Source organism: Macrobrachium nipponense, chromosome 24, assembly GCF_015104395.2.
Source record: "Macrobrachium nipponense isolate FS-2020 chromosome 24, ASM1510439v2, whole genome shotgun sequence".
In the NCBI taxonomy this organism is placed as follows: domain Eukaryota; kingdom Metazoa; phylum Arthropoda; class Malacostraca; order Decapoda; family Palaemonidae; genus Macrobrachium; species Macrobrachium nipponense.
In genome coordinates, this window is record NC_061091.1 from 12797650 (window position 1) to 12824671 (window position 27022).

The 27022-nt window shown below is 41.2% G+C and overlaps 1 protein-coding gene across 1 annotated transcript in view; it reads left to right on the forward strand.

The window, feature by feature from the left end:
- Positions 1-27022, forward strand: part of LOC135205452 (protein lin-37 homolog) — an 82492-nt gene that overhangs the window by 38132 nt on the left and 17338 nt on the right. The window contains exons 2-4 of the mRNA XM_064236056.1: positions 22029-22143; positions 22393-22611; positions 24737-24944. Of these exons, the coding sequence (XP_064092126.1) occupies positions 22029-22143; positions 22393-22611; positions 24737-24944 (542 nt within the window). The remainder of the gene's footprint in view (positions 1-22028; positions 22144-22392; positions 22612-24736; positions 24945-27022) is intronic.

Below are 27022 nucleotides of genomic sequence, written 5' to 3' on the forward strand. Positions count from 1 at the left end.
TTATGCATACTTACCTGGCAGATATATACGGTGTATGGCCCACCCGACCTCCCCTCAGGAGACAGGTGGAAGAGAAAATCTGTCTTAGAAAACGGGAATGATTCCTATTCCCGCCACTAGCGGCGGGGCGGTAGATCACCTGACCTACCTGTAGAGTGTGCCGCGAAATTCGAATTTCTATCAGGGACGACGGAGTCTATAGCTAAGTATATATCTGCCAGGTAAGTATGCATAAAACTTTATTGTATCATGACAATAACATTTTTCTGTCGCTTGGAATGTAAACAACGTTTGCAGTTCCTCCTGACTTGATTTTTGGATTTCATCGCCATCGATCTTCTGGGCTATCTTTTGCAGGGAAGTACTGGAACTTTGGTTCGGCATATGTATATTAATTTGTTTTAATAACTTTGGCTTCGAAAATTTCGAAGAATTGTTTACGTGTAACTACCGAGCTTTTCGGTAGACACTCACATAGTTTGCAAGAAGGAAAATTTTAATATTTATTCATAATAATGTGTAGTAAATGTTAGAATTGATTGAGCTAACTTCCTTCTTGAGGAAGTCAGGAATAGAATTAGTTACGCTTCCTTTAGAAGTTTTTATAGCTCTCGTACTAACGAGCAGTTAGAGCATTAACAATACTTGTAGTGTTGTATCCTCATCTCCTTCTTACTTCACAGAATCTTCAAATTCATATTGCAATTTGAAGACAAAGGAATGTAGCTCAAATACGAGCTATTGAAAGGTAAGAAGTGATTTTAGTGTTCACAGTGCAGTGGAGGGTGCGTTCTGATCGGCTCGGTTTCGCTCCCAGGCCTAGACCTCTTCCAAGCTCACATACCCAGAGGAGAAGGAAAGTCGAAAGCCTTACGGAGGTTATGGAGAATCCCCACCGATCAGGCGTCCCCTCGGCAGGATCTGTAGAATGTCCCAGACTGCCAAGTTCGCCATTGGAAAGACGTCCTAATTAGTAGAGGGTGCGTCCGATCGGCTCTGTCTCGCTCTCAGGCCTAGACCTCTTCCAAGCTCAAGCCCAGAGGAGAAGGAAAGTCGAAAGCCTTACGGAGGTTATGGAGAATCCCCACCGATCGGGCGTTCCCTCGGCAGCATCTGTAAAACGTCCCAGACTGCCAGGGATAGCCATTGGAAAGGCATCCTTTAAAAAAGTGCGTCTCTTCTTCCGTTTCTCATCTTACATCCGAAAAGACGAAGAATGTACATGTTTGGAGTTCGGACGATCTGGCTCGTTCTCTGAAAACTAAGAGAACACTGAGCGAGAGGCTGAGAGCCAGCCAGCAAGCTAGCGCGAGCCACGTTCCAACAGCCAGCAGCGAGCGGCGTTCCAACAGACTAGCGCGAGCCGCGTTCCAACAGACTAGCGCGAGCCTCGTTCATACAGATAAACGCGAGCCGCATTCCAGCAACTGAGCGCGAGCCGCGTTCCAGAACTTTTCTTGGCGCAAGGCGCCTTCAAAGAGAAAACAGACGGCTTGACTGAGGAGCCTTATAGTAGAGTGGCAATCAGAAGGATGCTTCCATTGAACGTTTACTGGCAAGAGGCTCGTATAACAAAGACTAGAGGCGCTCGGAACTATCAGGGCGCACGGGACCTTCCATGCAAGCGGAACGTTCCAGGAGCGAGTCTCCTTTCTAGCGTGCGGAACATTCCAGGCGCGTGGAACTATCCAGACGCCAGGCGCTAGGCGCAAGGATCCAGACGCCAGGCGTCAGAATATTCCAAAATCTTCATTTGAGAGAGAGGTCAGTCGTGAGACTCCTCTTTGAGTTTTTTAACTTGAGCAACTTTCCCCTGGCAAATGTGCAAGATGTCGCACAGGCAGCCGTTGCTTTTGTCAGAAGGATTCTGATACTAAGAGAAGCCCCTTTTCATTATTCAGAAGACTCCTGTGTTAGGCAGTTCCTCTCAATGCGGACTCTCTCCTTCATCCATGCTCTTCCCTCGTTTTGAGGAGGCAAGAGCTTTGGAAGTTTTTCTTAATAAGAATCTCATCGACGTTTGGGTATGATGGCGGATAGGAAATATCTACTTCCTTCCGTAAACCCTAGTGATGAACAGGAATTCTGTCTCTTCCGCGATTTATGAGGAAATCAAGAAGATTTAATGAGTTCCTGGATTAACTTCCTTCCTTAAGGATATATATATACTCTTTCTATCGTTCTATTAACGAAAAGAACGAAGATAGTAGAAGGTAGTAGAGTATCTGCTGGATGAGAATACGATACGGTCAAATCATAAACACATACCGTAGTTACTTTGCTGTGCAACTCAATTACCAGTATCCTTCTACGACTTTCCTAGGAAGGATTACGCTTAAAGGGATTGTTAAGACAACACCTACTTAGCTTCTAGATTTATCGAAGTCTTGTTTCGCTTAAGTATGCTTTAATAAGAAATTCCTGAAGTTCGATAATAATTTTATAAGATTCCTTTATTAAAGGGAGTAGCTGGCAACTCTGGAAGAGTAAGGCCAGACGGCTAACGGAGACTGCTTTCGCTGAGAGCCTGAGACCAACGCAGTACCATGTAGGTGTCAGTCATGAGCGGGCCGGTTTATCTCTCTCTCCTGCGGGATGGAATAACTATCTGTATCTCTCCCCTACAATCGCGGTCTTAACCTCGGATTGAGGGGATAATTAAGCTAACATAAATAAAATATTGTATGCCTTTTGCTAAGAAGCTTTCAATAAGAGAGATAGTACGTACAACCTTTCAATGCTGTTTACCGTTGGTAACATTATTAAAGGATTCTATCGCAGCAGAACATTATATTATATAATGCTCTCAGGCTTACGAAAGCATAGCTTATTAGAGTACCTGCTCAGAAGATGGATGAGTCGGATGGGAAACATTCTCTTTGTGGCAAAACATGTTTCCCTGAATGGACTATACTACATATATAAAGTTTTTTCCTACTAAGAACGGAATTAACATGTGAAAGGATGTCGGGTACCATAAAGGCACAGGTGTTCTGGCACATAACCTAAAAAGAATTAGAAGGAAGCGCCAGCCTGGCGCAAGTTGTGCCAGCCTGGCGCAATGCGCCAGAAGCGCCAACCTGGCGCAATGCGCCAGAAGCGCCAGCCTGGCGGAAATTGCGCCAGAAGCGCCAGCCTGGCGCAGTGAGCCAAGAGCACCATCCAAGATTCTCTCGTTTTAGCGAGTTATTAACCTAAGAGTCCAGTAGCCTCTCGGACACCAGGCTCGATAACGGCAAGATTCGTTCCTGATTTCATTACCCATTTAATCACTTAGGCCAATTCCACGACTCTCTCATATCGCAAAGAGCATCGAGAATCTCTTTTCGCTCCTGTTTGCATTAACAAAGAGAACCTTCTCGATCGACGATAATAACTGTTAACAGGTTTAACATTTATTGGAAAGAGTTGTGAGAACCTGCAGAAAGTCTTCTTCATAGATCTCTTAGTAAGGTAGAAGACGAACAGGCTTCCTATAGACTGCTTCCTTTTCCTCGAACCAAGAGAGGTAGCAATATACGCCATCTTTATTTTTTTTTAGAAAGGGGAATAAACTTCAGTCTTTTTTCCCCTAAATATAAATTATTTGCAGAATTTAAGATAAAGGGCGTCTCAAAGAAAGAGAAGATAATACTTTATGCCTCATTTTGGCCTTAGAGAGGTTGGATTCACAGAGGTCATGTTCTTCTCACAGCATGTTTTGGAAGTCTTTTCCAAGACAGTCTGAATATTCTATCGAATCTATTATAAATGGACCTTAACAACCTCTCCACTCTGAGGTCTGTCTGCGTGCAGACTGACCAGAAGTGGACATGAATGAGAGGATTTTTCAAGGTAAATGACAATAGTCATGGACAAGATATAGAATTGCTGCAGATCGTGCTAGAGGGAATGAGGTAACTGTCCTCTTCCGATACCTCTGTGAACCACATAGCGGTTTTTTCTTCCCATTTCAGAGGGAAGAATCACCTTTGTATATATCTGCTATCAAAGAACGCAGTAAAAGGCTATACTCTGTCTCTATAAAAGGATTGGAGATAGCAGAGGATTAAGATCTTCGGGATCTTATACGATACCTCAATATGACAAGAGTAGGATATCATGTACTTATAATGGGATCTTTTTTTGTGGCCACAGATTCTATGTTCCGACAAGATGGAACTGCTCCTCGTCAAACTTCTTTGAGAAATTTTTATGAGGGAATTCTTTGTTTCTCTTGGTCCCAAACGATCAAGAAGACAAGTGAATTTTTTGTGCATTGGAATCTCGCATCAGATTCTATTGAGATGTAGGGGGGGGGGGCCAATGGGGTTCTTGCCAGCCATAGTATATCTGGAAAAAGAACTAAAACCCCCTATTCCTGATTCAATGTTTTCAGATAGAGGTTTCGTTGTCCAGGCAGGGTACTTACGTTTTCATCTACAGTAGAATGGTTAAAACGTTTGCCTACAGAGTCTTTGGAATGCGATGACGGCTCAAAATGCTTCCCAGAAGGTGTTCAGAGGGATACAATAAGAGCTAGAAATCAGGAGTACTCCCAATTTCAGCTCGGAGTCTCCTTCGACTTCCAAGCTTCTTCCCTTCCTTCGGACAAGGATAGGGAAGATTCTGCAACGAGAAGGCCCTTCAACAGGTAAGAAGAGATCTCGTGAGCAAGGGAAGTACTCAAGAAGGATCCTCCTCGGAGGAAGACTTATCTCTCATACTGTTAGATATCCTATCGTCTACTGGATGTAGCTGACTACAATCACCTCCCCTTGCCGGAGAGGCCAAAGCTCAAAGTGGAAGAATTTCTTCCACCCTTCTCCAGTCTTGTGATTTACTATTGTGGATGGTTTCAGTGGACTTTCGGACAATGTAGTGCCAACCAGGAGCCTTATGCTAAAACAGGCGTAAAAAAACCGCCAGAGGCAGACAGCCCCAAGAACACTGTCATTGTTCTGATGAGGAGAAAGACCGGGCCATACAACCTGACAGATGCGCTAGATGCGAATATATAGGACGGATAAGAGTGTCCGATGTGGACATTGCCAGACATCCTCGAGACTCTACCAAGCTCGAAGCTCCGGCAAGTGGGGAGGAGCCAACCAGGCGCGAGGTACCAGCCAGCTGCGAAGCTCCAGGCAGGCGCAAGGCGCCAGTCAGGCGCGAGGCGCCAGGCAGGCACAAAGCGCCAACCTGGCGCGAGACGCCAGCCAGGCGCGAGGCGCCAGCCAGGCTCAAGCCAGGCTCTAGGCGCAAATCTCCAGCTAAGGTGCGAGGCGTCAACCAGATGCGAGGCGCCAGTCAAGCGAAAGGTACCAGACAAGCGCTAGGCTCCAACCAAGAGCGAAGCACCAGCCAGGCGCGAGGTTCCTGCCAGGCTTCAGGCTTCAGATGGGAGAGATCCATTTCAAGAAAGCCCTGGTCTTCTTTTAAACATGGAGATCTCCTAAGACTTCATAAGTGACTTGATTCCTTCAAACAGCTGAGAATTAAAAGCGCAGAAGTGCGCGCTTTTGCAAATTCTTCTTTACATAACAATATGTCATATAAGACATATTAGCTGTGTTGTACGGTAGAGGCAAACTTTCTTGTGTTTGACTTCTCATTACACAAAGGATGTCAAGTTAACCTACGAGAGATCCTTCTCTTTTGGTTTATACGTTTCTGCGGATACGTTACTGGGATAAGGAGCCGACACTGATCGACACTGATCCTTAACTTTGAGTTAAAGTTATTTAACTTAGTGAAATTATTGGGGTTTTTGAAAGGAGTGTGGGGATAACTCTTTTCAATTTGAGCGCGAACCCTCGTGTTAGGATCAGGTGATCGGGATCGGTGTTGCGCTCCTTCATAAGGTGTATTGTCATAGAAGTGGTCCAGTACCCATTGACAAAGTCCTTTCAGGCTCTGCCGAGTAAGCGGTTCATACCCCATCGGCAGACCCACAAGAACTCTTAGCCATAGATCACATATCTCGCTAAAGTCTTGAGGTGATGCAGACTACCGGGCAACAGCCACGAAGTCTACCACCTATCAGATAGGAACCAAGGTTTATTTATACCTACAACATATGTTGTTTACCTGTCTATTCCATGTTAGCTGTCTCTTACCCTCCACCAAAGGGTGTCAATCAGCTATTGTATATATCTGACAGGTAAGTTGATTGTATGAAAATGATATTGTTATAATACAATAACGTTTCATACATACTTCCTGGCAGATATATACGATTAATGGCCCACCCAGCCTCCCCGCAGGAGACAGGTGGAAGAGAAAAAATATGAATAGAAAACGGGAATGGTTCCTAATCCTGCCACCCAGGGCAGGACGGTAGATCACCTGACCTACCTGCAGCGTGTGCCGTGAAATTTGAATTTCTGTCGGGGACGACGGAGTCTTAGCTATGTATAAATCTGCCAGGTAAGTATGTATGAAACTTTATTGTATTATAACAATATCATTATTAATAATATCGAACTTATTCTCTTATGTGAATCACAAAGTATATATACAATTACTCACAACAATCTAAACTTTTCCAAGATATATACATAAAGTAAGTGTGGTGCCCTGGCATTGAAATAAGGGATCCACACTAAAGGATGTTTCATAAATTACAAACTGTTGTGGGTGCCCCTAGCAAAATAATAAGGGACACACCACCAAGCCATAATGATAAGCAGCTAAGGCTAAAAAGGCTATATTATAGAGCATAACGGCAGGTTAGGTGAAATGTTAGTTGAGGCAGGTAGAAAGGAGATCTGGATCTTCAACTACGACTACTGTGCAATGTCAGGGGAGACTATGTTCCCTGCTGCCACTGCTGGAAACTTTAAAGATTTGCCATCCAGTATACTTTTTCAAATCATCAAAATTCATGTGTTGAAAATAATTAATGGAGGTGGCTACAGCCCTGACATCATGGGCTTTAGGAAATGATTCAGGGTTTGCTTGTTTAATAAAGTAGAGGATCTGTTGCCTAATACCTTTAACTGAGAGAGTGGCACCTTTCTCTCTCATAAAGAGGGGACCCGAAGAGGAAGAAGATGTCCTAGACAGAAAGGCTCACAAGGTCATCACTGGACAAAGAGAAGGGTCTTGTGGGAGAGGGATGACTTTCCAGGGTTCCCATCTCGAAAGAGGATCCTCATTTTTAGCTAAGAAGCTGCGATCTGGGGAGAGTAAAACTTCTGAGGGGAGGAATTCTATATGCCCCGGATCTCTGGATAAAGCCGACAGTTCTGAGATCCTGGCTCCTGAGGCCAGACTTAGCAAAAATAGCATTTTCCTTAAAAGCATTATGAAAGTACATTTAGAGTTGTCAGTGTCCGAAGCCAGTTTGAGGACATCATTTAAGAACCATGATACTGAAGTAGGCCTTACTGAAGGTCTAAGTCTAGCACAAGCCTTGGTAATAGACGTAAAGTAAGAGTCTGTTAAGTCTATTTTAAAACCTAGCTGAAAGATTTTCTTTAAGGCTGATTTATTAGTAGTAATAGTGCTAGCTGCTAACCCTTTTTCGAACAAGGACCTAAAAAAGGATATAGCTGAGTTGATTGTCATTGTTGTGGTGTTTGTTTCCTTCAGGAAAGATGCTAACTTTTTGACCGCAGCGTCATACTGCCTTAAGGTTGATTCCCTTTTGTCTGATTCTAGGAAAAGGATATTCTGGGGATCTATGCCTGCATCTTTTCCAGCCGCAAACTTCATGAAGTCCATAAAGTTAGGGCTTTGAGAATTCCTGAGGAAGCGAACACAGTCCTCTTTTGTACTGACTGAGAGAGTCTGGGATTGGGGATCCGTTGAGGGCGAAGACCCAATTCCAGAAGCAGGGGATACCAGTTGCTCTTCGGCCAGTCTGGGGCTACTAGGGCCACTTGTCCCTTGAAAGTCCTGAGTTTGTTCAGAACTTTCAAGAGAAGATTCACTGGAAGAAAGATGTAAATCTTCTTCCATTGGTTCCAGTCTAAGGACAGTGCGTCTGTGGCATATGCCAGAGGGTCCAGGTTGGGGGCCACATAGCAAGGGAGCTTGTGGTTCGCTTTCATTAAGACATCCGTCACTGACGCAAACTGGAGGGAACCTAGGATTCTTTCCTGGTTTCTCCTTGATGCATGTTTGTACTTTAGGAATTGCGTTACTGACTTGGCTATTTCCTTCCTTTTGGTCACCGGAATTGACAGATTGTGGGAGGATAAGTCCCATTGAATGCCTAGCCATTGGAATTGAGACTCTGGAGTGAGCCTGGACTTTTCCTGTTTATCTGGAACCCTAGATATTCCAGGAACTGAATCACCTTTTTTGTGGCTTTGAGGCATTCCTCGACGGTTGACGCCCAGATCAGCCAATCGTCGAGGTACGCTACTACCATTATCCCTTGCGACCTTAGTTGTTGGACAACTACTTCCGCCAATTTCGTGAATACCCTGGGGGCTACATTCAGTCCGAAGGGCATCACCTTGAAAGAGAATGTCTGGTCTCCTAGCTTGAAGCCTAGGTAAGGGCGAAAGTGTCTTGCAATTGGGATATGATAGTATGCGTCTGTAAGATCGATAGAGGTGGTGACGGCCCCACGGGGAAGTAAGGTCCGTACCTGCGAGATGGTCAGCATTTTGAACTTGTCGCAGCGAATGAATAAGTTTAGCTGGGACAAGTCTAAGATTATTCTTCTTTTTAGTGAGCCTTTCTTTGGCACGCTGAACAAGCGACCTTGAAACTTTAAATGCTTGACTCTCGATATTACTCCTTTCTGAAGGAGTTCCTCTGCATAATCTGTCAATTCCTGCGATGGAAGTTGAAGGAATGGCCTGGATGGAGGGGGACCTTCGATCCAACTCCAACCCAGACCCTTTGACACAATACTCTGTGCCCATTTGCTGAACCCCCACCTGTGCCGGAAGAGGAACAGCCTCCCTCCTACCTTGGAGATCTCACTGTTGTTGTGCGGGGTGAGCTCCTCACCCGCCACGGAAGTGCTTCCCTCTATTGATGGTCCTTCCTGCGCCTCTTTGGCGAAAGTTGCCTCTGGCCCTGCTTCCCCTAGCAAACCGGTAGAAGGTTTGAAAAGTCTGGCCTTCAAACACTGGGTTGAAAGCCGGGGAAACAGCATAAGAGGTAGAGGGCTGAGCTTAAGGAGAAAGCAAAAGGATCTGCTGGTTTTGTCCTTTTGATGTAGCGGGCTGCCCTGTCTGGGTGACCGGGACCGCCTGGACGAAGTGCTGCTGCTTCTTCTGGTACGGTTGGAACCGCTTAGTCTTCTTTAATTTCTTCCCTGAAGAAGAACTCTCTGACTTCCTCTTGGCTGAGAGGCCCCAACGATCTCTGAGACTCTGGTTAAGTCTCATCGCTTCGTTCTGAACCTCTTTAACTGCCGACTCCGGGAAGAGGTCCGCCCCCCAGGTGATAGATGAAAGCAACTTATTTGGCTCATGCCGGATAGTTGCTTCGTGGAGGATGTGTTTCCGGCAATTTATCCTTGCCACGACAAACTCATACAAGTCTGCTTGGACTGTATGAGTTTGCGACTTTGCCAGAAGTTTGAAGAGCGGTTCTGATCCATAAGTCAGGGCGGCCACTTCGGTCATGACCATGGTGTTCAGGGTTCTTCCTAGCCTAGACCTTGCCTCAAACTCAGCTTGGATGAGGTTGTCTGGTAGCCTTGGTAATTTTTCACCGAACTGGTCCATGGCGCAGTCCGGCTTAAATTTACCTACAGTGAAAGTGGCCGGAAGATTCTCCCAAAGATCACCAAACGAAGGGAGAAGAGGAGACGTGGGGTCTGCTTCCCTCAGTTGTGGTAAAGGTTCACCCCTCATGCCCGCCTGTATAGTGGCTTCCGCCATCTTCATCAGGAAGGGGAGTGGTGCCTCCTCCTCTGTGGTGAAGATCGTAAAGGGACTTTTAAATGCTTGGAGCCTGGTATTAATACAATCCCAGTCCTCCAAGCAGTGAAGCCACTCTCTTTGAGCATGGTCCCGGCTATACAGGACCGTCTCCTTCGGGATCTTGTCCTCCCTATTCAGCGCCGTCTCCGTCAGCCTGGCATACCCCATGAAAGGAGGCTGTAAGTCTGCGGGGTGGAACTCGAAGTCCTCAATCCTTCGAGTTCCGCATTCCGGGATGGAAATCAGACCATCCTTGAAGGGAGCATAAGCTGCTATCCTCCGAGGATTGCTCATGGAAAAAGCAGGAAGGGTCTCGTATGCCGGGAGTTGGGCTTGGCCAGCACCTACTACCGGGGAATCAGCCTGTGGTTCTTGGTTTAAGCCTGTTAGAAGGTTCTCTTGGGTGGACATCCTATCAGATAGTTGGGCAAACATCTGTTCCACCTTCGTGCTCAGAGAACCTACTAAGTCCATCATACCTGCGGAAAATGCAGCAGGATCAAAAGCAATAGACGCCATTACCCCTGCCGAGGCCATCGAAGGGGTTCCGGCGGTAGTGGGAGAAGTCACAGACCCGGCGGGAGTACGGGACCTTTCCCTGGAGGTTTTACTCCTAGACCCTCTTGGGAGTGAAGCAGAGGAAGAAGGAGGCCTTGTCCTTTCTCTGCTCCGGGTGAGAAGCCGGAGACTTACGAGATGAAGAAGACGATGACGTCTTTTTAGTCGACATCTTCTTCAGGGTCTTCTGCTCTCTGTGTCCCTTCAACTTCGGGATCACAGAAGCAGCGGAGGCACTATGCGGGATCTCAGAACCTGTAAAGCCCTGGAAGGAAGAAGAAGAAGGAACAGGAGACGAAGATCCAGAAGCACCCAAAGGGAGCCCTTGGGTGCCCAACAAACCTACCTCAACTAACAAATCATCTACTCCTACCGTCATTGGCTCTACGTTAATATCTAACGTTGTGACTTCCGGCACGATGTCCTGGCCAGAACCTTCTATGAAGGCTTGCTCCACCTGATCTTGGATCGCCGCTATCGTCAGAGCTGCCGCGGCGGGGTCCACGTAACCCGTCGACTTCCCTCCTGGAAAAATCAGGACAGCCATCTTCTTTTCAAGGATGTAGGGCTGTCCTTTGGCAGCGTTTTTTCCAAAGCCGCCGACCCAGGCTTTCAGGGTCGCCAACGCCACTTCCTTAACTGCGGCAGCCTGAAAGAGAGGGTCATTGTAGTCCACCTAGAAAGTCTAAAGGTATTCCTTACCGACTAGACTATAACAGAAAGCTTAAGACTAAGTATATATATCAGAGCCTATATGTCATGTAGGAAATTTGATACCCATATGTACTTACTCCGTCCAAAAACTGGTTCACCAGCTCATAACATATCGAGCAAGCCTCATGGAACCAAACCAGGTAGTCTCCGTGGGGGGTAGCACAGGGGGCATGAGTCCGGCAGACCTCATGCCCGCAGGGATCTTGGAGAACGGCATTACAGCCGGGCTCTTGGCAGTTGGTAGCCTGTAAGTGGAAAGATACGCGAGTAACTGAATTACACTCACAGGGCTACTCTAATGCTCCGTTGCATGCCGGAGTATATATAATTATAGGCATAATCCCCCCCTGAATTCCTTATAGACTAAGGTGTGACTTAAGCTATTAAAAGAGCGACTCCGGTGTACACCGGAGGAGGGAAAATTCCCCAAACCATAAGTATATAACTTATAGTTTCACAAGAGAAAAATTCACACCGGAGGACAGGGGAGGATGCCCTATGCTTAAGCTAGACAACTTAAACTAGAAAGGTTATACACTACAAATTATACTTAAATTTTGTAGAGTTGTAGCTCCGGTGTATGAAAATACTCCTCCCTCCATTGACCGGAAGAATGCCCTAGTAAGAGCAATCACCAGAAAACGAAGATAGGAACAACAGATAGGGTAAGCTATATGACCCACTGAAATCACATCCACTCTGGTGGTCGGTGGAGCCCGCCACCCTCCCCGACAACCGAAGGTACACCGGGGTAAGGGAGCCAGTGCACCGTCCGAAGCGGGGAGGCAAAACAACAAGGAGGGAGAGAAATCAGACCCAAGGTACTCCGGGGAAGACTGGAGCAACCGGAGAGGGGGTGGCCAACCCCCAACCCCGACCACACCGGAGTTCACCCCGAGCACGAGGGAGATGAGTGGTCCCCCAGTCTAACAGGCTGTCCAAACTCCCCTACTCCTTATGCGTGAGAGAGAGGGGGAGCAATGCCCGGATGAAGCCAGAGGCTGAGAGCGAGCTAGGACAGATCCCTCCCTTCTACCCTATGGGCGAGAGAATAAGGGGGGGAGACTGGGGAAGGGCGTCCAGGGGTACACGCGATCGAAAGTGGACCACGACATGAAATGCAACACAACTGACTGTGTCGGTAACACGTGTATACAAGGGTCAAAACAAGAGCAACAAAACTGCTAGAAAAGCGGTACACGTGATCCTAGGTGGACCAGGAGGTGGAAAGGCAACAAAACCGACTGGGGCAGGACCACGCGTAACCAATGACCCTTGTAACAAAAAGAACTGGACGCCCTAACGCTAACCCAACGACAATGAATAAAAAACATTTACATCGAAAATATGAATGAGGGGGAAAAAACACGAGAGAGAGAAAAAGAAGAGTCCAGGAGGGAACGGCTGGTTCCGAAGAAGACAGCCTACCACTCAGAGCTAGCCCTAGCTGATGAGGAGAGCAATGTCTAGGGTCAGGACAATAAGAGAAAAATCACTCAGATGCCTACAAACTAGATAAAGAAAACATGCTTGCATGAACAAAATCTAGGGGTAGGCTAAGAATCCCCAATATGATGTAAATAATGTAAATTTAAGAATAAAATGCTTGTCAAATAATAAAAAGACTAGAGTAGCACGCGATCAAAATCCTTAAAGGTTAAGCAATGAAAGATTTCAAGGTATGGGAGACCGTGAAACCTAACGAAACACGAGGCGAGCCATGGCCGCCATGCGCCAGACCAGGTGGCCTTAATTCGTACCTAAAAAACGGTAAATACAGGCTCCTGGCTGAAAAAACTAAATCCAAACCTTTTCAGTGTACTTAACTTAGCTGCTGCGATAGCTGATCGTTCCATGGTAAGGGTAAATCCACAGGAAATCTCACAAAACACAGAGCAAAGAAAATCATGTGTAGCTCCTAGTCGGCTAACTGAAAGGTTGACCACCAGAGGCGCGGCGGTCGGCGTGGCGTGGGGCGTAGTAGTAGTAGTTGCCGCCTCGACCTGTGGGTCGGCTCTCTCAGATGGGGGATTTTGATGTAGGAGAATTCTAAATGGCAAGAAGTTTGTGGTAGTGGTCTCACTCGCCCCAGATACCATACCGACACCCTTCTTTTATTTTGGGTGAGCGAGTCAGTTATACTGACATCTTCTTGAATTTGTTTTTCTCTGGTATTTGTTAGCTCATTTACCTTAGAAATAATGAACTTAAGGATTATTTCACGCAGCGACACAAACTGAGCCCAGAAAAAGTATTTTGACATAGGAAAAATCTATTTCTGGGCGATTGGTTCGTGTCGCCCAGCGAAATAATCCTTTAATCCATTATTTCTAAGGTAAATGATCTAACAAATACCAGAGAATAAACAAAATAAAGAAAAAGGTCAGTATAACTGACTCGCTCACCCTCCAAGAGGGCGTCGGTATGAACACTAGGGCGAGTGATTTCGTAAATTGGCTGATCTAAAAGTTTACATGGCCTGAGGAGCTGCATATCAGTATATTTACCCGTCCGGTAATGGTTAATACCGTATTTGAAGTGTTACATTAATAAGTTTTTGAGCTTGTATATGTGTGCGTGTGTATTTTTACTTTATGCTTGGTATTAAGGTAAACTACTTATTGTCCTCCCTCCCCTGCTGCCCTTTGTTACAGTATTTTCTTTGACATTCTATGCAGTACAGTATTATGCCTAATACAGTATGTAATGATGTTATATACACTATATTTTTCAATGTGTGTGTGTATACATGCCTGTATGCATGGCATTAAGGTAAACAACATATGTAATGACAGGGCTTGCTGGGATCTCACTCTTTCTCTCTCTCCCAAAAAAATAAATGAAGAATTTGAGGTTTTTTCAGTTGTCAGGAAAAATTTTGCTTTTCATATATAATACCCAGGAGAGAGAGAGAAAAGGCAGAAGGCAAACATAAGTATGTGGTTTTGAACATGATGTATATATGTACACCCAGTTACAAAAGCAGTGTCGCCCCGCCAGGCCTGGCTCGGAGAGATCATGCCCTTCTTGCCCTGAAAGTGGCCCACGTTCAAACAACCAGTATACATAGTTAGAATGGTTCGAATGGGAGGAGGAGGGAAATTACTGTAATCACGCAAAGAAATGCAATAGTGAATGAAATATATATGGAGAGAGAGAGAGAGAGAGAGAGAGAGAGAGAGAGAGAGAGAGAGAGAGAGAGAGAGAGAGAGAGAGAGAGAGAGAGACTTTTATTCATGTTATTAATGTGACGGATATATTTGAGATATTTTGCTTTAAGAAACATTATCGTATATTTTTTGGAAAATAACTATTATGAAATCTTACCACATCGTATTGTTTTAAATCGCTTTTGCATTTTCTTAATAAAAATGCCTTAAATATTGTTGTGACTTACTATTCATATTAATATTATTCAGACGAAAATATCCTTTTCATTATCCTGTAAGCAGCTCTCTCTCTCTCTCTTCTCTCTCTATATATATATATATATTATATATATATATATATATATATATATATATATATATATATATATATATCTATCTATCTATCTACTATCTATCTATCATTCTGTCCTCCGTCTTATATCGCCTGGATTGACTATTTAAATAATGTTAGATGTTTGATATGTTATTTGGATGTGGCCAAGGATCACAAAACTGTAATTGGCTACTCTACCAACTTGTGCTAGGCTGTATCTATTTTTGCCCTAGATTAACTGGACTATAATTACCTGTATAACCAGTAATATACAAATCTGGTCACAAAGATGTTACACACCAGGTTTTGTAGCCGTGGGTTGTATGAGTCATCAAAGCATGAATTTTCAAGGGTATTATTTTATTAATTAATCTATGCTAAGAACACTTTACTGGATATGCTAATCTAGTACTACAGGATTTGTATTTATGGCACAACTTAGTTGAGTTACCAGTATTTGAGTGTGATGGGCCACTTGGCTCCACCCCTCTCAACCATCTAGGCAACTTATGGAAAGTATTTTAATTTGCTATACAGTGGTCCCCCCGTATTTGCGGGGGATGCGTACCAGACCCCCCCGCAAATAGTTAGAATCCGCGAATGTTTGGAACCCCCATCTAAAAATGCTCATAAACTCCAATCCTGAACATGCAAACACCAAAGTATCCCTAAAAAGACCATCCTTCATCAAATATACATCAAATATCCTATTATAGTTCATATTAATCTTTGAAATATTATTAATACTGTTTTAAAGTAAATCTTACATTTTATGGTTATACATAAATACATACTATGTACGTACTGCATGACTTAGTTACGTATGTGAAAATAATTCAGTCCCCCCATAAGTATTCAAGTCATGCACGTTTTCTTTCATACTGTTACTATTTGAGACATCCATTTTTTTTTACAAAGGAAGCAATTGTATGTGAAATCACAAATACCAAATGTCTACTTAAAGTATTATCCTACATCAAATATACCATTGAATTGGTATTATTAATATCATTTTAAAGTCATCTTAAACATTTTACCATTAGAAATATATAAACAGCCAATAGCAGAGAGAGAGAGAGAGAGAGAGAGAGAGAGAGAGAGAGAGAGAGAGAGAGAGAGAGAGAGAGAGAGAATAACTCCTTATGGTTTCAATAGATTGAAATGAACGTCTGTAGGCAACTTTTTTTTTTTTTTTTTTTTTTTTTTTTCCCCTCCCATAAATACATATATTTCTCCAGAGAAGAGAGAAAGAGAGGACTGTGCAATTATGTTTGTCTGTCTATCAATTCTTTTGCTTGAGAGCAAGAGAGATAAAAGGAAGAAATAGAAACACCAAATGTATGACAAGTATCTTGTAGAGAGAGAGAGAGAGAGAAAGAGAGAGAGAGAGAGAGAGAGAGAGAGAGAGAGAGATTGTTCTTACAGTATTTAAAAGAGAGAAATGGAATGATTATTGTATTTAAAATACTCAGATATGAATTTTGTACTTACAGTTATAGTATTATTAGAAAGTATTAATGATAAACTTATTACATACATGTCCATGAAAATGATCTCATCTCAGTGAGAGAGAGAGAGAGAGAGAGAGAGAGAGAGAGAGAGAGAGAGAGAGAGAGATTACATAAAACCATTAAATTCGTTGACCATTGAATGGCATTGTTACTTTCCCAGCTCCGAGAGAGAGAGAGAGAGAGAGAGAGAGAGAGAAAGAGAGAGAGTTAGCCTTAATTAAAAGTGACATGGATAGATTAGTATTGTATTTCTTTAAAATACTATCACATAATATGAATTTTGTAATTACAGTTATTATTATTATTATTATTATTATTATTATTCATTATTATTATTATTATTGAAAGTATTAAAAACATATAGTACAAGTACTATAAAAAAAAATCTCGAGTCTCAGTAAATGAGAGAGAGAGAGAGAGAGAGAGAGAGAGAGAGAGAGAGAGAGAGAGAGAGGGGGGGGGGGGAATTTCATGAGCACTTGATGGCAACAGCACAACAGCTCCTTCCCCCTCCTGTCACTTAACTTGATACGTATGACAGTTTTAATACCTGGAGTTAGAGAGAGACTGGGATTTCCTTCATTCTTCCATAAGTTTTTTAAATTTATAAGCTAAAATTTCTACTAATTCACTATGGTATTTTTTCTTTAATGAATTGATATTATTGCTGTATAAATTAATATTAATATTGAAAATAGTAAATCATTTATTATCATACAAAAAAACATACACTTTGTATAGGAGAGAGAGAGGAGAGAGAGAGAGAGAGAGAGAGAGAGAGAGAGAGAGAGAGAGAGAGAGAGAGAATTATTATTTTTATGTGATATCATTTAAACTTATTAAACTTACTAATACAGTATTAATCAAAATTAATATTTGAAAATTAGTAAATTATTTTTGTATCATAAAAATGTATTTAGTCATGAAAATAAACATCAAAATACACTAATTAGTGATTATTTTTGTCGGAAAATTCGCGGACTGGAACTAAAAATTTCCGGAAGAAGGTCCGCGAATAATTTCTAGATAGGTTCCAAGGAAAAATCCGCGAATGTGTGAGTCCGCGAATCCGGAGAACGCGAATACAGGGGGACCACTGTATTTCGTATATTATAGTATATTTATTATATTGTTTCCAAAACTCTTTGTGAAAATAAATTATGTGAAATGAAATGCAGTGAAATCTGTGCATCAGTGCATTAATATAATGATGATGGGGTATAAAGTATGCAGGTGTTGAAAAGCTGTACACTATTAACATATTTAGTCTCAAATTATTTGGGGCACATATTTAGAACATGGCAAACAATCTCGTCTTAAATGACCATCCCACCCCCCCCACTGCCACCCCCTGCCCTCCGGCTCACGCTTGCTCACTCTCTCTCTCTTCTCTCTCTCTCCTCTCTCTCTCTCTCTCTCTGCCTTTATTCGTGGCTTCAGTGGCTAACGTCCAACACACCTTGTAGGTGTTCCCCCTCCAAGCTATTCAAGAAACCCACCACTTTTGATGTCTCCTGTTCATTAGTCTTTATATAGCCATTTTTTTTTTTTATGAAAAATTTTAATCATTTGGAAAATAAATGGCGTATGAAATACTGTCATCTGAGTATTATTTTATCTTCCAAAAACTATCCATCAAAACAATCTCATAATAACTAAGACATTGAAATCCTGAACATGAATTGGTGCGAGGATAGAAGGATATTTATAACAAGGTGGGGGTTAAAGGTGATGGGGGACAGGTGATATTGGGTGACCTTAATTTAAATCTTGGCGGGTTCGCTTATCAACATTTATAAGGTAATGATAGTAATACCTTTACTTATAGCAGTTAATATCAATGATTCTAAGTTGCTATCACGACTGGCACATAGCGTTATAGGGTTACTGAGATCATCTTTGTATATCTGGTTAATGTCTGTAACTATCATTTACGTCACGAATCCTGGCTTTCCCACAAGGTAACGTGCCATGGACAATCTGTATAACGCCAGTGGTCTTGACAGTCGTGTTTGCAGCCTTTGTGGAGGCTTATTTGGTAATTACGATTATCTACACTTGGGTAAGTGTTAGTCGAGGTCATTGTGTTTATCTATATGTTTGGAATAACTGTTCTAACATAATGTTGTGCTCTATAATCTATGTACTATTATATACTTATCTATGGCAACATTTGTAGGGATGGCGGCAGCAAACTAAGACAACTCTGTTGAGCATATACCTCAAAGGCTGCAGCCACAACTGTCATAGTGGTGTTATACAGTTCATCCATGGCTGTGTGGTATGTTACCTTGGGGGAAAACCATGATTCATAACGTAACCGATCGTTACAGACATTAGCCAGATATACAAAGATGATCTCAGTAACCCTATAACGCTATATGCCAGTCGTGATGGCAACTTAGAATCATTGATATTAACTGCTATCAGTAAAGGTATTACTATCATTACCTTATAAATGTTGATAAGCGAACCCGCCAAGATTTAAATTGAGGTCACCCAATATCACCTGCCCCCCATCACCTTTAACCCCCACCTTGTTATAAATATCCTTCTATCCTCACACCAATTCATGTTCGGGGTTTCAATGTCTTAGTTATATTATGAGATTGTTCTGATGGATGTTTTTTGGAAAATAAAATAATACTCAGATGACAGTATGTATTTCATACGCCATTATATTTTCCAATATATTTTCTTTTCAAATCTTTACAATTTTTCATTACAGAATAAAACATATGCTATGTAGACTATGAACAGGAAATATCGAAAGTGGTGGGTTTCTTGAATAGCTTGGAGGGGGAACACCAACAAGGTGTGTTGGACATTAGCCGCTGAAGCCATGAATAAAGGCAGAGTGAGTGAACAAGCATGAGCTAGAGGGTGGGGTTGGGGTTGGGGGGGATGGCGGTGAGGGGGGGTGTATGGTTAGCTAAGACGTGACCGATCTGCCCAGGTCTAAAGACTATCACCAGATAATTTGAGACTAAATATTATGTTAATAGTATACGGTTTTGCAACACCTGCATACTTTATACCCATCATCATTATATTAATGCTCCGATGCACAGATTTCACTGCATTTGATTTCACATAATTTATTTTTACAACAAGTTTCGAAAACAATATAATAAATATTCTATAATATAAGAAATATAGCAAATTAAAATACTTTCTATAAGTAGCCTAGATGGTTGTGAGGGGTGGAGCCAAGTGGCCCATCACACTCAAATACTGGTAACTCAACTGAGTTGTGCCATAAATACAAATCCTGTAGTACTAGATTAGCATACCCAGTAACGTGTTCTTAGGATGCATCAATAAATTAACATCCTTGCAAAATCTTTCCTTTGATGACTTATACAACCCAAGGCTACAAAACCTGGTGTGTAACATCTTTGTGACCAGATTTGTATATTATTGGTGATACAGGTAATTATAGTCCAGTCAATCTATGGCAAAAATAGATACAGCTTAGCACAAGTTGGTAGAGTAGACATTTACGGTTTTGTGATCCTTGGCCACATCCAAATAACATATCAAACATCTACCATTATTTAAATAGTCAATCCAGGCAATATAAGACGGAGGACAGAATGAGAGAGAGAGAGAAAATACAGCTGCTTACATGATAATTAAAAAGCATATTTTTGTCTGAATAATATTTATATGAATAGTAAGTTCCAACAATATTTAAGGCATTTTTATTAAGAAAATGCAATAGCGATTTAAAACAATACGATGTGATAAGATTTCATAATATTTATTTTCCAAAAAATATATGAAAACATGTTTCTTAAAGCACACAGTCTCAAGTATATCCATAAGATTAATAACTAAACATGAATAAAAGCTCTCTCTCTCTCTCTCTCTCTCTCTCTCTCTCTCTCTCTCTCTCTCTCTCTCTCTCTCTCTCTCTTCTCTCTTCTCTCTCTCTCCTCTCTCTCTCTGTTCATATATATTTCATTCACTATTGCATTTCTTAGTGTGATTACCGTAATTTCCCTCCTCCTCCCATTAAACCATTCTAACTATGTACTAGTTGTTTGAACTTGGCCACTTTCAGGGCAAGAAGGCCATGATCTCTCCGAGCCAGGCCTGGCAGGGCAACACCGCTTTTGCAACTGGGTGTACATATACACACAAGCAATACACAGGCTGAAAAATATATGAATGCAACAGCACAATGCTGTATCAATTACAGTACTGAACTGCATTATTTAAATATCAATAAAAATACTGTACCAAAGAGAGGGGCCCCCCCTTGTGGGTTGCCACATTGTGTGTGTAATGTTTTGTAAGGTGATGGTGTTGTCTGTACAGATTTGGATGTACACAAACTGAAAATTATATTAAACCTCCTTACTATATTATGTACAATATAATAGTCCATCATTATAGGACACTGTACTACAGGGGGAGGGGGGGTGTATGGGAAGTACCACATTGCATGTGTAGTATTTGCAAACATGATGCTTGTTGTCTTATAGACACAAACTTGTATGTAGACAACACCGAAAATTGCGTAGTACAGCATAAAATTTTACCTTGAAGGTGACAAAATTTAAACAAGATTGCATTAAATAAGGTACAGTAAATAATACCTCACATTGCATCATTAATTCATTCAATATGGTACAGTAATACCTCACACTATGTCATTAATTCATTCCAGGGCAAGTGACTTTAGTAGAAAAATGTTTGGTCAAATAGATCCTTTAAAAAAGCATGTACGTAGATGCTATATAAACCCCTATGCGGAACCCTAAAATGTTGCTAATACAAGGGACAATAACTCGTTTGATAGTTAAACATTTTACCTTATTTTAGTACTGTAAATTTAGACTTTTAATTACTACAGTATAGAGATCAAGCCTTTTGTCTAGTTGATGATGTGTCCTTCATCCATGGAGCAGTATCCTAGACATCAGTGCTCCATCCCTAACAATTGTTGATACCATTGTCCAGCTCAAGCAAAGAGAAGGAGCTCTGGCAAAATTATTTCACTGTTTATGTGGAATTTTATCATAGCCACCTTATTTTCCTGTAGAATAGCACTATAGACAGCCTCAGGGTTATGTTGGACTTGGCTTACGTTATTCCGAGGTTATGTCGCTCTTCAAATATGTTCATCAAAAGTTATTTCCCAGGTTAAAGTGCGTATTTTGGGTTTATGTCACCAGTATGGTGAAGACTGGAACTTTAATGCGGCTTCAAAATGACAGAATTGTTAATTTTGCCCTTTTTTTTTTTTAAATATGAAAACCTCAGTCAAAGTGCAGGTTACGTTGTTTTTTTAAGACACCCATAAGATGGAAAGTAAGGTTTTCTTACGAACGATTTTCAGTGATGTCTTGGGTGTTGTTTTTTTGGCTTATGTTGCGGCATAGAAACAGAACCCCCTATGTAACCTGGGGACTGCCTGTATTCTCCTTAGCAATAGCACTTAACTTTCTTTGAAGAATGACACTAATTATTCAAGACAAATACAGTGCAAATAACATGCATGTAAGCACATGTTGGAATAAGATCCCAAGAATTACCACTGCCATTTGACCGCATATGGGAACTAGAATGTCATGTACTATTACCATATTTTTTATATTTTATTGGTTTTAGATTGTTTTTGGATACATTATTTTAATTGTTGTTTTTATGCTTTTAGCATCACCAATAGGTTACTGTGTGCATGTGCCCACAGTTACTCCTTTGTTGATTTTGTAACTGTCCTTTCTTCTTCAAGGCTTAAGATGCTACGTGGATGGGGAATTAGACACTGTGAATTAAGGCTAATTATGATTGATTGGTTTGTTTAACTGGTGAGGTATGTATGATGCGGGAATATTTTGTATATTTTGTTCCATCAGTTTTATACATTATCTCTGCTCTTCAGGAGGGGATGTTGATGCAGCACGAGGGAGGTTTGATGCTGCCCTTCAGGGACTTCTCCAGAAGGATGAAGAATCAGATTCTGAGAATGAATCTGATGATAAATCAAAAGTTGTATTGTGAGTAAATGATGATTTTCTCATATTTTAATTTTTTTAATGAACAGTAATGGTTTCATATAATGTGTGAACAGTTGGTTACTTCATTTGGTTAGTACATATGTATTCTTGTTGCATTATGTGATGTCCCATAATGGTTTGGCAAAAGTAAAGGTTTGGTGGGATTTCCAAGTTAATTTTGTTACCATAGATATCAATTCATTATGAAATAAAGTGAGTTCATGTAAATTGTATCTTGTTATTTTATAGCTCAAAAGTTGGACTGCAAAGTGGCCGAACAACAAGACCCCCAAGAAAGCGAAGGAGAAAAGAAATAGACCTAAGAGACTCTGGTTTCCATCATACATTTGTCATGAGGATGTTTGACCGCAGCGTTGACCTAGCTCAGTTTGAGCTAAGTGCCCCACTGTATCCTATATGCAGAGCGTGGATGATCAACCAGCCGCATAACTCTAGTTTAAATGTCAAGTGAGTTCTTTTGTTATTAAATTTGAAAATTATGTGCAAAGTTTTGTATGTAAACTCCTGATGGCATAAATATCAGACATGTCCCTAAAGGAGAGAGAGTTCTGAATTCCATCTCTCTGAGTAAGCATCCAGGTATCTCAGTTTGTACTCCTAATGGTGGCACTTTTGTGCTGTCTGGTGTGATTTTAACACTTAGTCTTGTTTCCTAGACTATGAATTTCTTGCTTTATGAATATGAATATTGAAAATGCATAGGATTGTCTAATTGAAGGCATGGTTGTAAGCAGGTGGCTAAGCTGAAATATTTAGGTACTTACTTAAATAAGGATGGTTCTCTGCGCACAGAATTTATGGAAAGACGAGAAAAGGCTCATCAGCCAATGGGAATGTTTAGAAATATTTGAAATAGTAGTAGTTTTCTGTGCATACAAAAATCAACGTTTAGATGGTAATGGTTGATTGATACATTGATTGATTGATGCAAAAATGTACCATGGCATTACAACAACTTAGGTCATCGACGATGGTAATGGTTAGGAGTATTTTGATTTATGGGCATATGTCATGGTACATTACAGTGACTTAGGATAATAAATTTTAGCATTTGAAAGTGAGGCGTGCAAAAGAATATTATGAATTAATTAGAGAGATAGGATATCAAATAACAGAATTAGAGAATGCGTTAGGTACTACTCATGCTGGAAATGGCTAGGCCATTTGTATAGAAGATGGAATATTACGAGATACACGGGGGTAGGTTGCCCTTGGTAGGAGAGGTGGCAGTAGGCCAAAGGAGATGTGGTTGAGGACAATGAGGTGGGAAACTGGGGATGATTGCTGGGGAGATCTTGAGTTAGCCCAGGACAGAATGTGGGGGCGTGAGTTCATCAAGGCCTTATGCATCCCCATGGGTACCACAGGAAGTGATTGATTGATTGATTTATGCTACATTTCTCTGCTGAATTTGTTGTCAAAATAATTAAATTGTAAATTGTATGATGAATTAAATTTTCTTTGAACAGGTGACCTACTCACAAGATTTCTGTTAATTGTAGCTGGATCAGTATATTATTTGTGTTATGCCATCATAATCATCATTACTCAATATTACCAAGTCACCATGTGAAAGGCATAGGTGGAAGCAGATGTATTTGCATATCCTTACATATGTAGTATTAGGTGATTGATATTTTAAGGATTACACAAATGTCTTTTTGCTTAGTATTGTTTTATAAATTTCATAACTAATATGATATAGAAATAAATTACAGTACTATATGCATATAATCAGAGCCCACCCTCCATCCCATAGCATGGATTTTCTTTTTAGTGGCATAAAACAAACTGAGCTCTTTGCCAAGTGGTTCCTCTTTCCCCGAAAGTGTGCTGTGCATTGTTACCTAGCCAAAACAAAGCAAAAAATTAGTGCGACACGCAAATTTTGGGTGAGTGAAGCACTTAGCTATATAATAACTTAGTAAGTATGATTAAAACTGTTTTATTATAAAAATTTCATTTTTCTTAGAGTAGACTTCTCTGGAGGAAACATGTTAGGATGTACGTACGTATAAATGATTTTGAAGAAGATGAATGATTATACTGTAGTTAGAAAATAACTCAGTTTGGGCCCACTTTGAGTATAGAAAGAATCTTTAAATTACTCCAGACAAGATAGTTCTATGAAGGCAGAGAGGAAAGCCACAAACATAGAAATTAGAAGTGAAATATTGATAGAGCAGAACACATAAAAGATAGAATTTCTAGAGGTTTTCAGAGAACTAATACATATTGGAAAGGATGGTTGAATGTTGGTAATCCTTAGCAGATAATTGATATCAAAGGTGTTGTGAAGTTTTTATTTTTAAAATGAGGGAAAAAGGTTGCTAGAGAAATGCGAAATGCAAAATCTTGTAATAGACATGAAGTTTACCCATTTGTTGCAAGACTGTCAATAAAGGTCAGTTTACTGGTAGTATGCACACTATATATACGTATTAGAAAATTGGTTTTGTATGGGATTGAATATTTCACTGTTACTTTAGTGTTATTGTATTAAGCTTAGTTTTATTTTCTCACATACAGAGAGTTCTGTCTTATTTTATATCTAATATGAGAATATCTGTAGGCAGGAACCAGGAAGTCCAAGAAATGAACCTTATGACAGTTCAGTCAACACTCAAGAGGAAGATTATGTCTCTGAAATATTACCAGATGGTCCACCTGCCATAATTACGAAACTGCCCAGCCCAGAAATGTGGCCTGAAGATATAACAAGGGTAGATCCACGGATTCCTGAACCACTTCCAAACACAGATGCCAGACTTGATATTAATGTAAGTTATTTTGTTGTTATCCTAGTGTCAACAAGTTCTTTCTTTGCCAGGCTATCTCCATAGTATTAACAAGCAATGATAAAAACTTTATCATTCTTAAAAAAATCTTATCTTGTGATGATTAATTTTATTTTGGCCCATCTTGTTTTTCAGTATACTTTTAGATTACAGGAGACTGTTTCATCACAGCCCCATTAAATATATACACTTATATCTCACTACGTTTGTAGGATACTCCTTTTAGCAAACAGAAAAAGAACAGAATGATGTGCTGAAGTTAGCTGAGAACATAAATTTCTTTACTTTATCAGCTATTTAAAGACATAATGGACAGTTATAAGTTTGTTTTACACCATGAAAAATTCCATCCAGTGATAATAGTACCTATGTTAGTTATTGTATTTGGAAAAAAAATGGCTGCTTAAACAATAACTCACTCAGAATAACATGCTTGCATGAGAGGTGTAGGTTAAACCATTCTTCATCCTATGCCACTTGAGATCAAAACATTTATGGTTGAATTTTGTTTTTTATTCTTCAGATTATGTTATTTGAAGTCAGGAAACGGAATGTGCATGACAACATATGAACCTCAAAGGGTCAAGGCAATATTCCAGTGGCCATCATCAGATATGGTCGTTTGGATAGTCTACTTTTACATTTTCTGGCACAAGGGATCAACCTGCACTTGCTTGGAAGCTAGGATCCTTTTTACATTTCTAGCCTGTGCACATCATTTGCAGACCCTTTTTGATTTTAAATTGTGTTAAACATGCAAATATGAGTATGATTATCAATTGCTAAAAGAACGTTGTGCAGTACATCAAGGGATTAATGACTGTGGAACCTATACTCATTGCGCATCAAACTGTACCAATGGCTACTATGTTCATGACAATGTGGTAAATTAAGTGCTCTCTCCTCTTATTGAATAAAAAAAGGCATATTTTATACATTCAACTTACCTGTCAGATATATACATAGCTATTGACTCTGTCGCGCCGACAGAATTTCGAATTTCGCGCACACGCTACAGGTAGGTCAGGTGATCCACCGCGCTGCCGCTGGGTGGCAGGAATAGGAATCATTCCCGTTTTTCCATCAGATTTTTCTGTCGGCCATACTGGCAACATCGTTGTTGGTATCTCCGGCTGGATTTCGTTTTTGAATTACAATTGATCTTCGTTTTGGACCCTTTGGTGACGTATTTGGATCGTTGTACTGGCATACGCTATTTGTGGACCGTTATTTGGATTTTGGTTTGGAATTTTCATCATGATGTCTGATTCTGGAAGTGTGGTGAGAATGTGTGTGAATGAAGGGTGCAAGGTGAGAATGCCGAAAGCTTCGGTTGATCCTCACACTGTATGTAAAATATGCAGGAAGTATGAATGCTCTATAGATAACACTTGTCATGAATGTGAGAGTTTGAGTGCTGACGGGTGGAAGTCTCTAACTTCTTATTTAAAGAAATTAGAGAAAGACCGGTTAAGGAAGTCATCTTCCAAAACCAAGCCTAGCTCTCTATCTTCAAGTGGTTTGGTGAGTAATATTGTACCCTCCTCTAACATTATGAACGCTCCTTCTAATATTTCAGGACCTTCTCCTAATGCAGATCCTACGGACTCTGCTTCGGAGATCGCAAGCCTTAAAGCAGCGCTTATGAAAATGGAGCGTAAAATGGCTGCTATAGAAGGTAAACAAAGTGTTAGTGCTGTGGAAAGTGATGTGAATTTCCCCAGTGAAGTGGAGGAGGCGTCTGATTGGCTTCACAACGCTCCCAGGCCTAGACCTCTTTCAAGCTCCCAAGCCCAGAGGAGAAAGAATGTCAAAAGCCTTACGGAGGTTGTGGAGAATCTCCACCAGTCAGACGTCTCTTCGGCAGAATCTGTAACACCACAGACTGCCAGAGAACGCATTAGAAAAAGCGTTCTACGTGATTGTTTTTCGTCATCTGAGAATTCCTCACCTAAAAGAGGATGGAGATCAGCGGATCGTTCTCGTCCCCTGAAGAGGATCTGGGAAGAATCGGGGATAAACTCGAGTCCGGAACGTTTTTCGGAGGATTCCCCGACGGA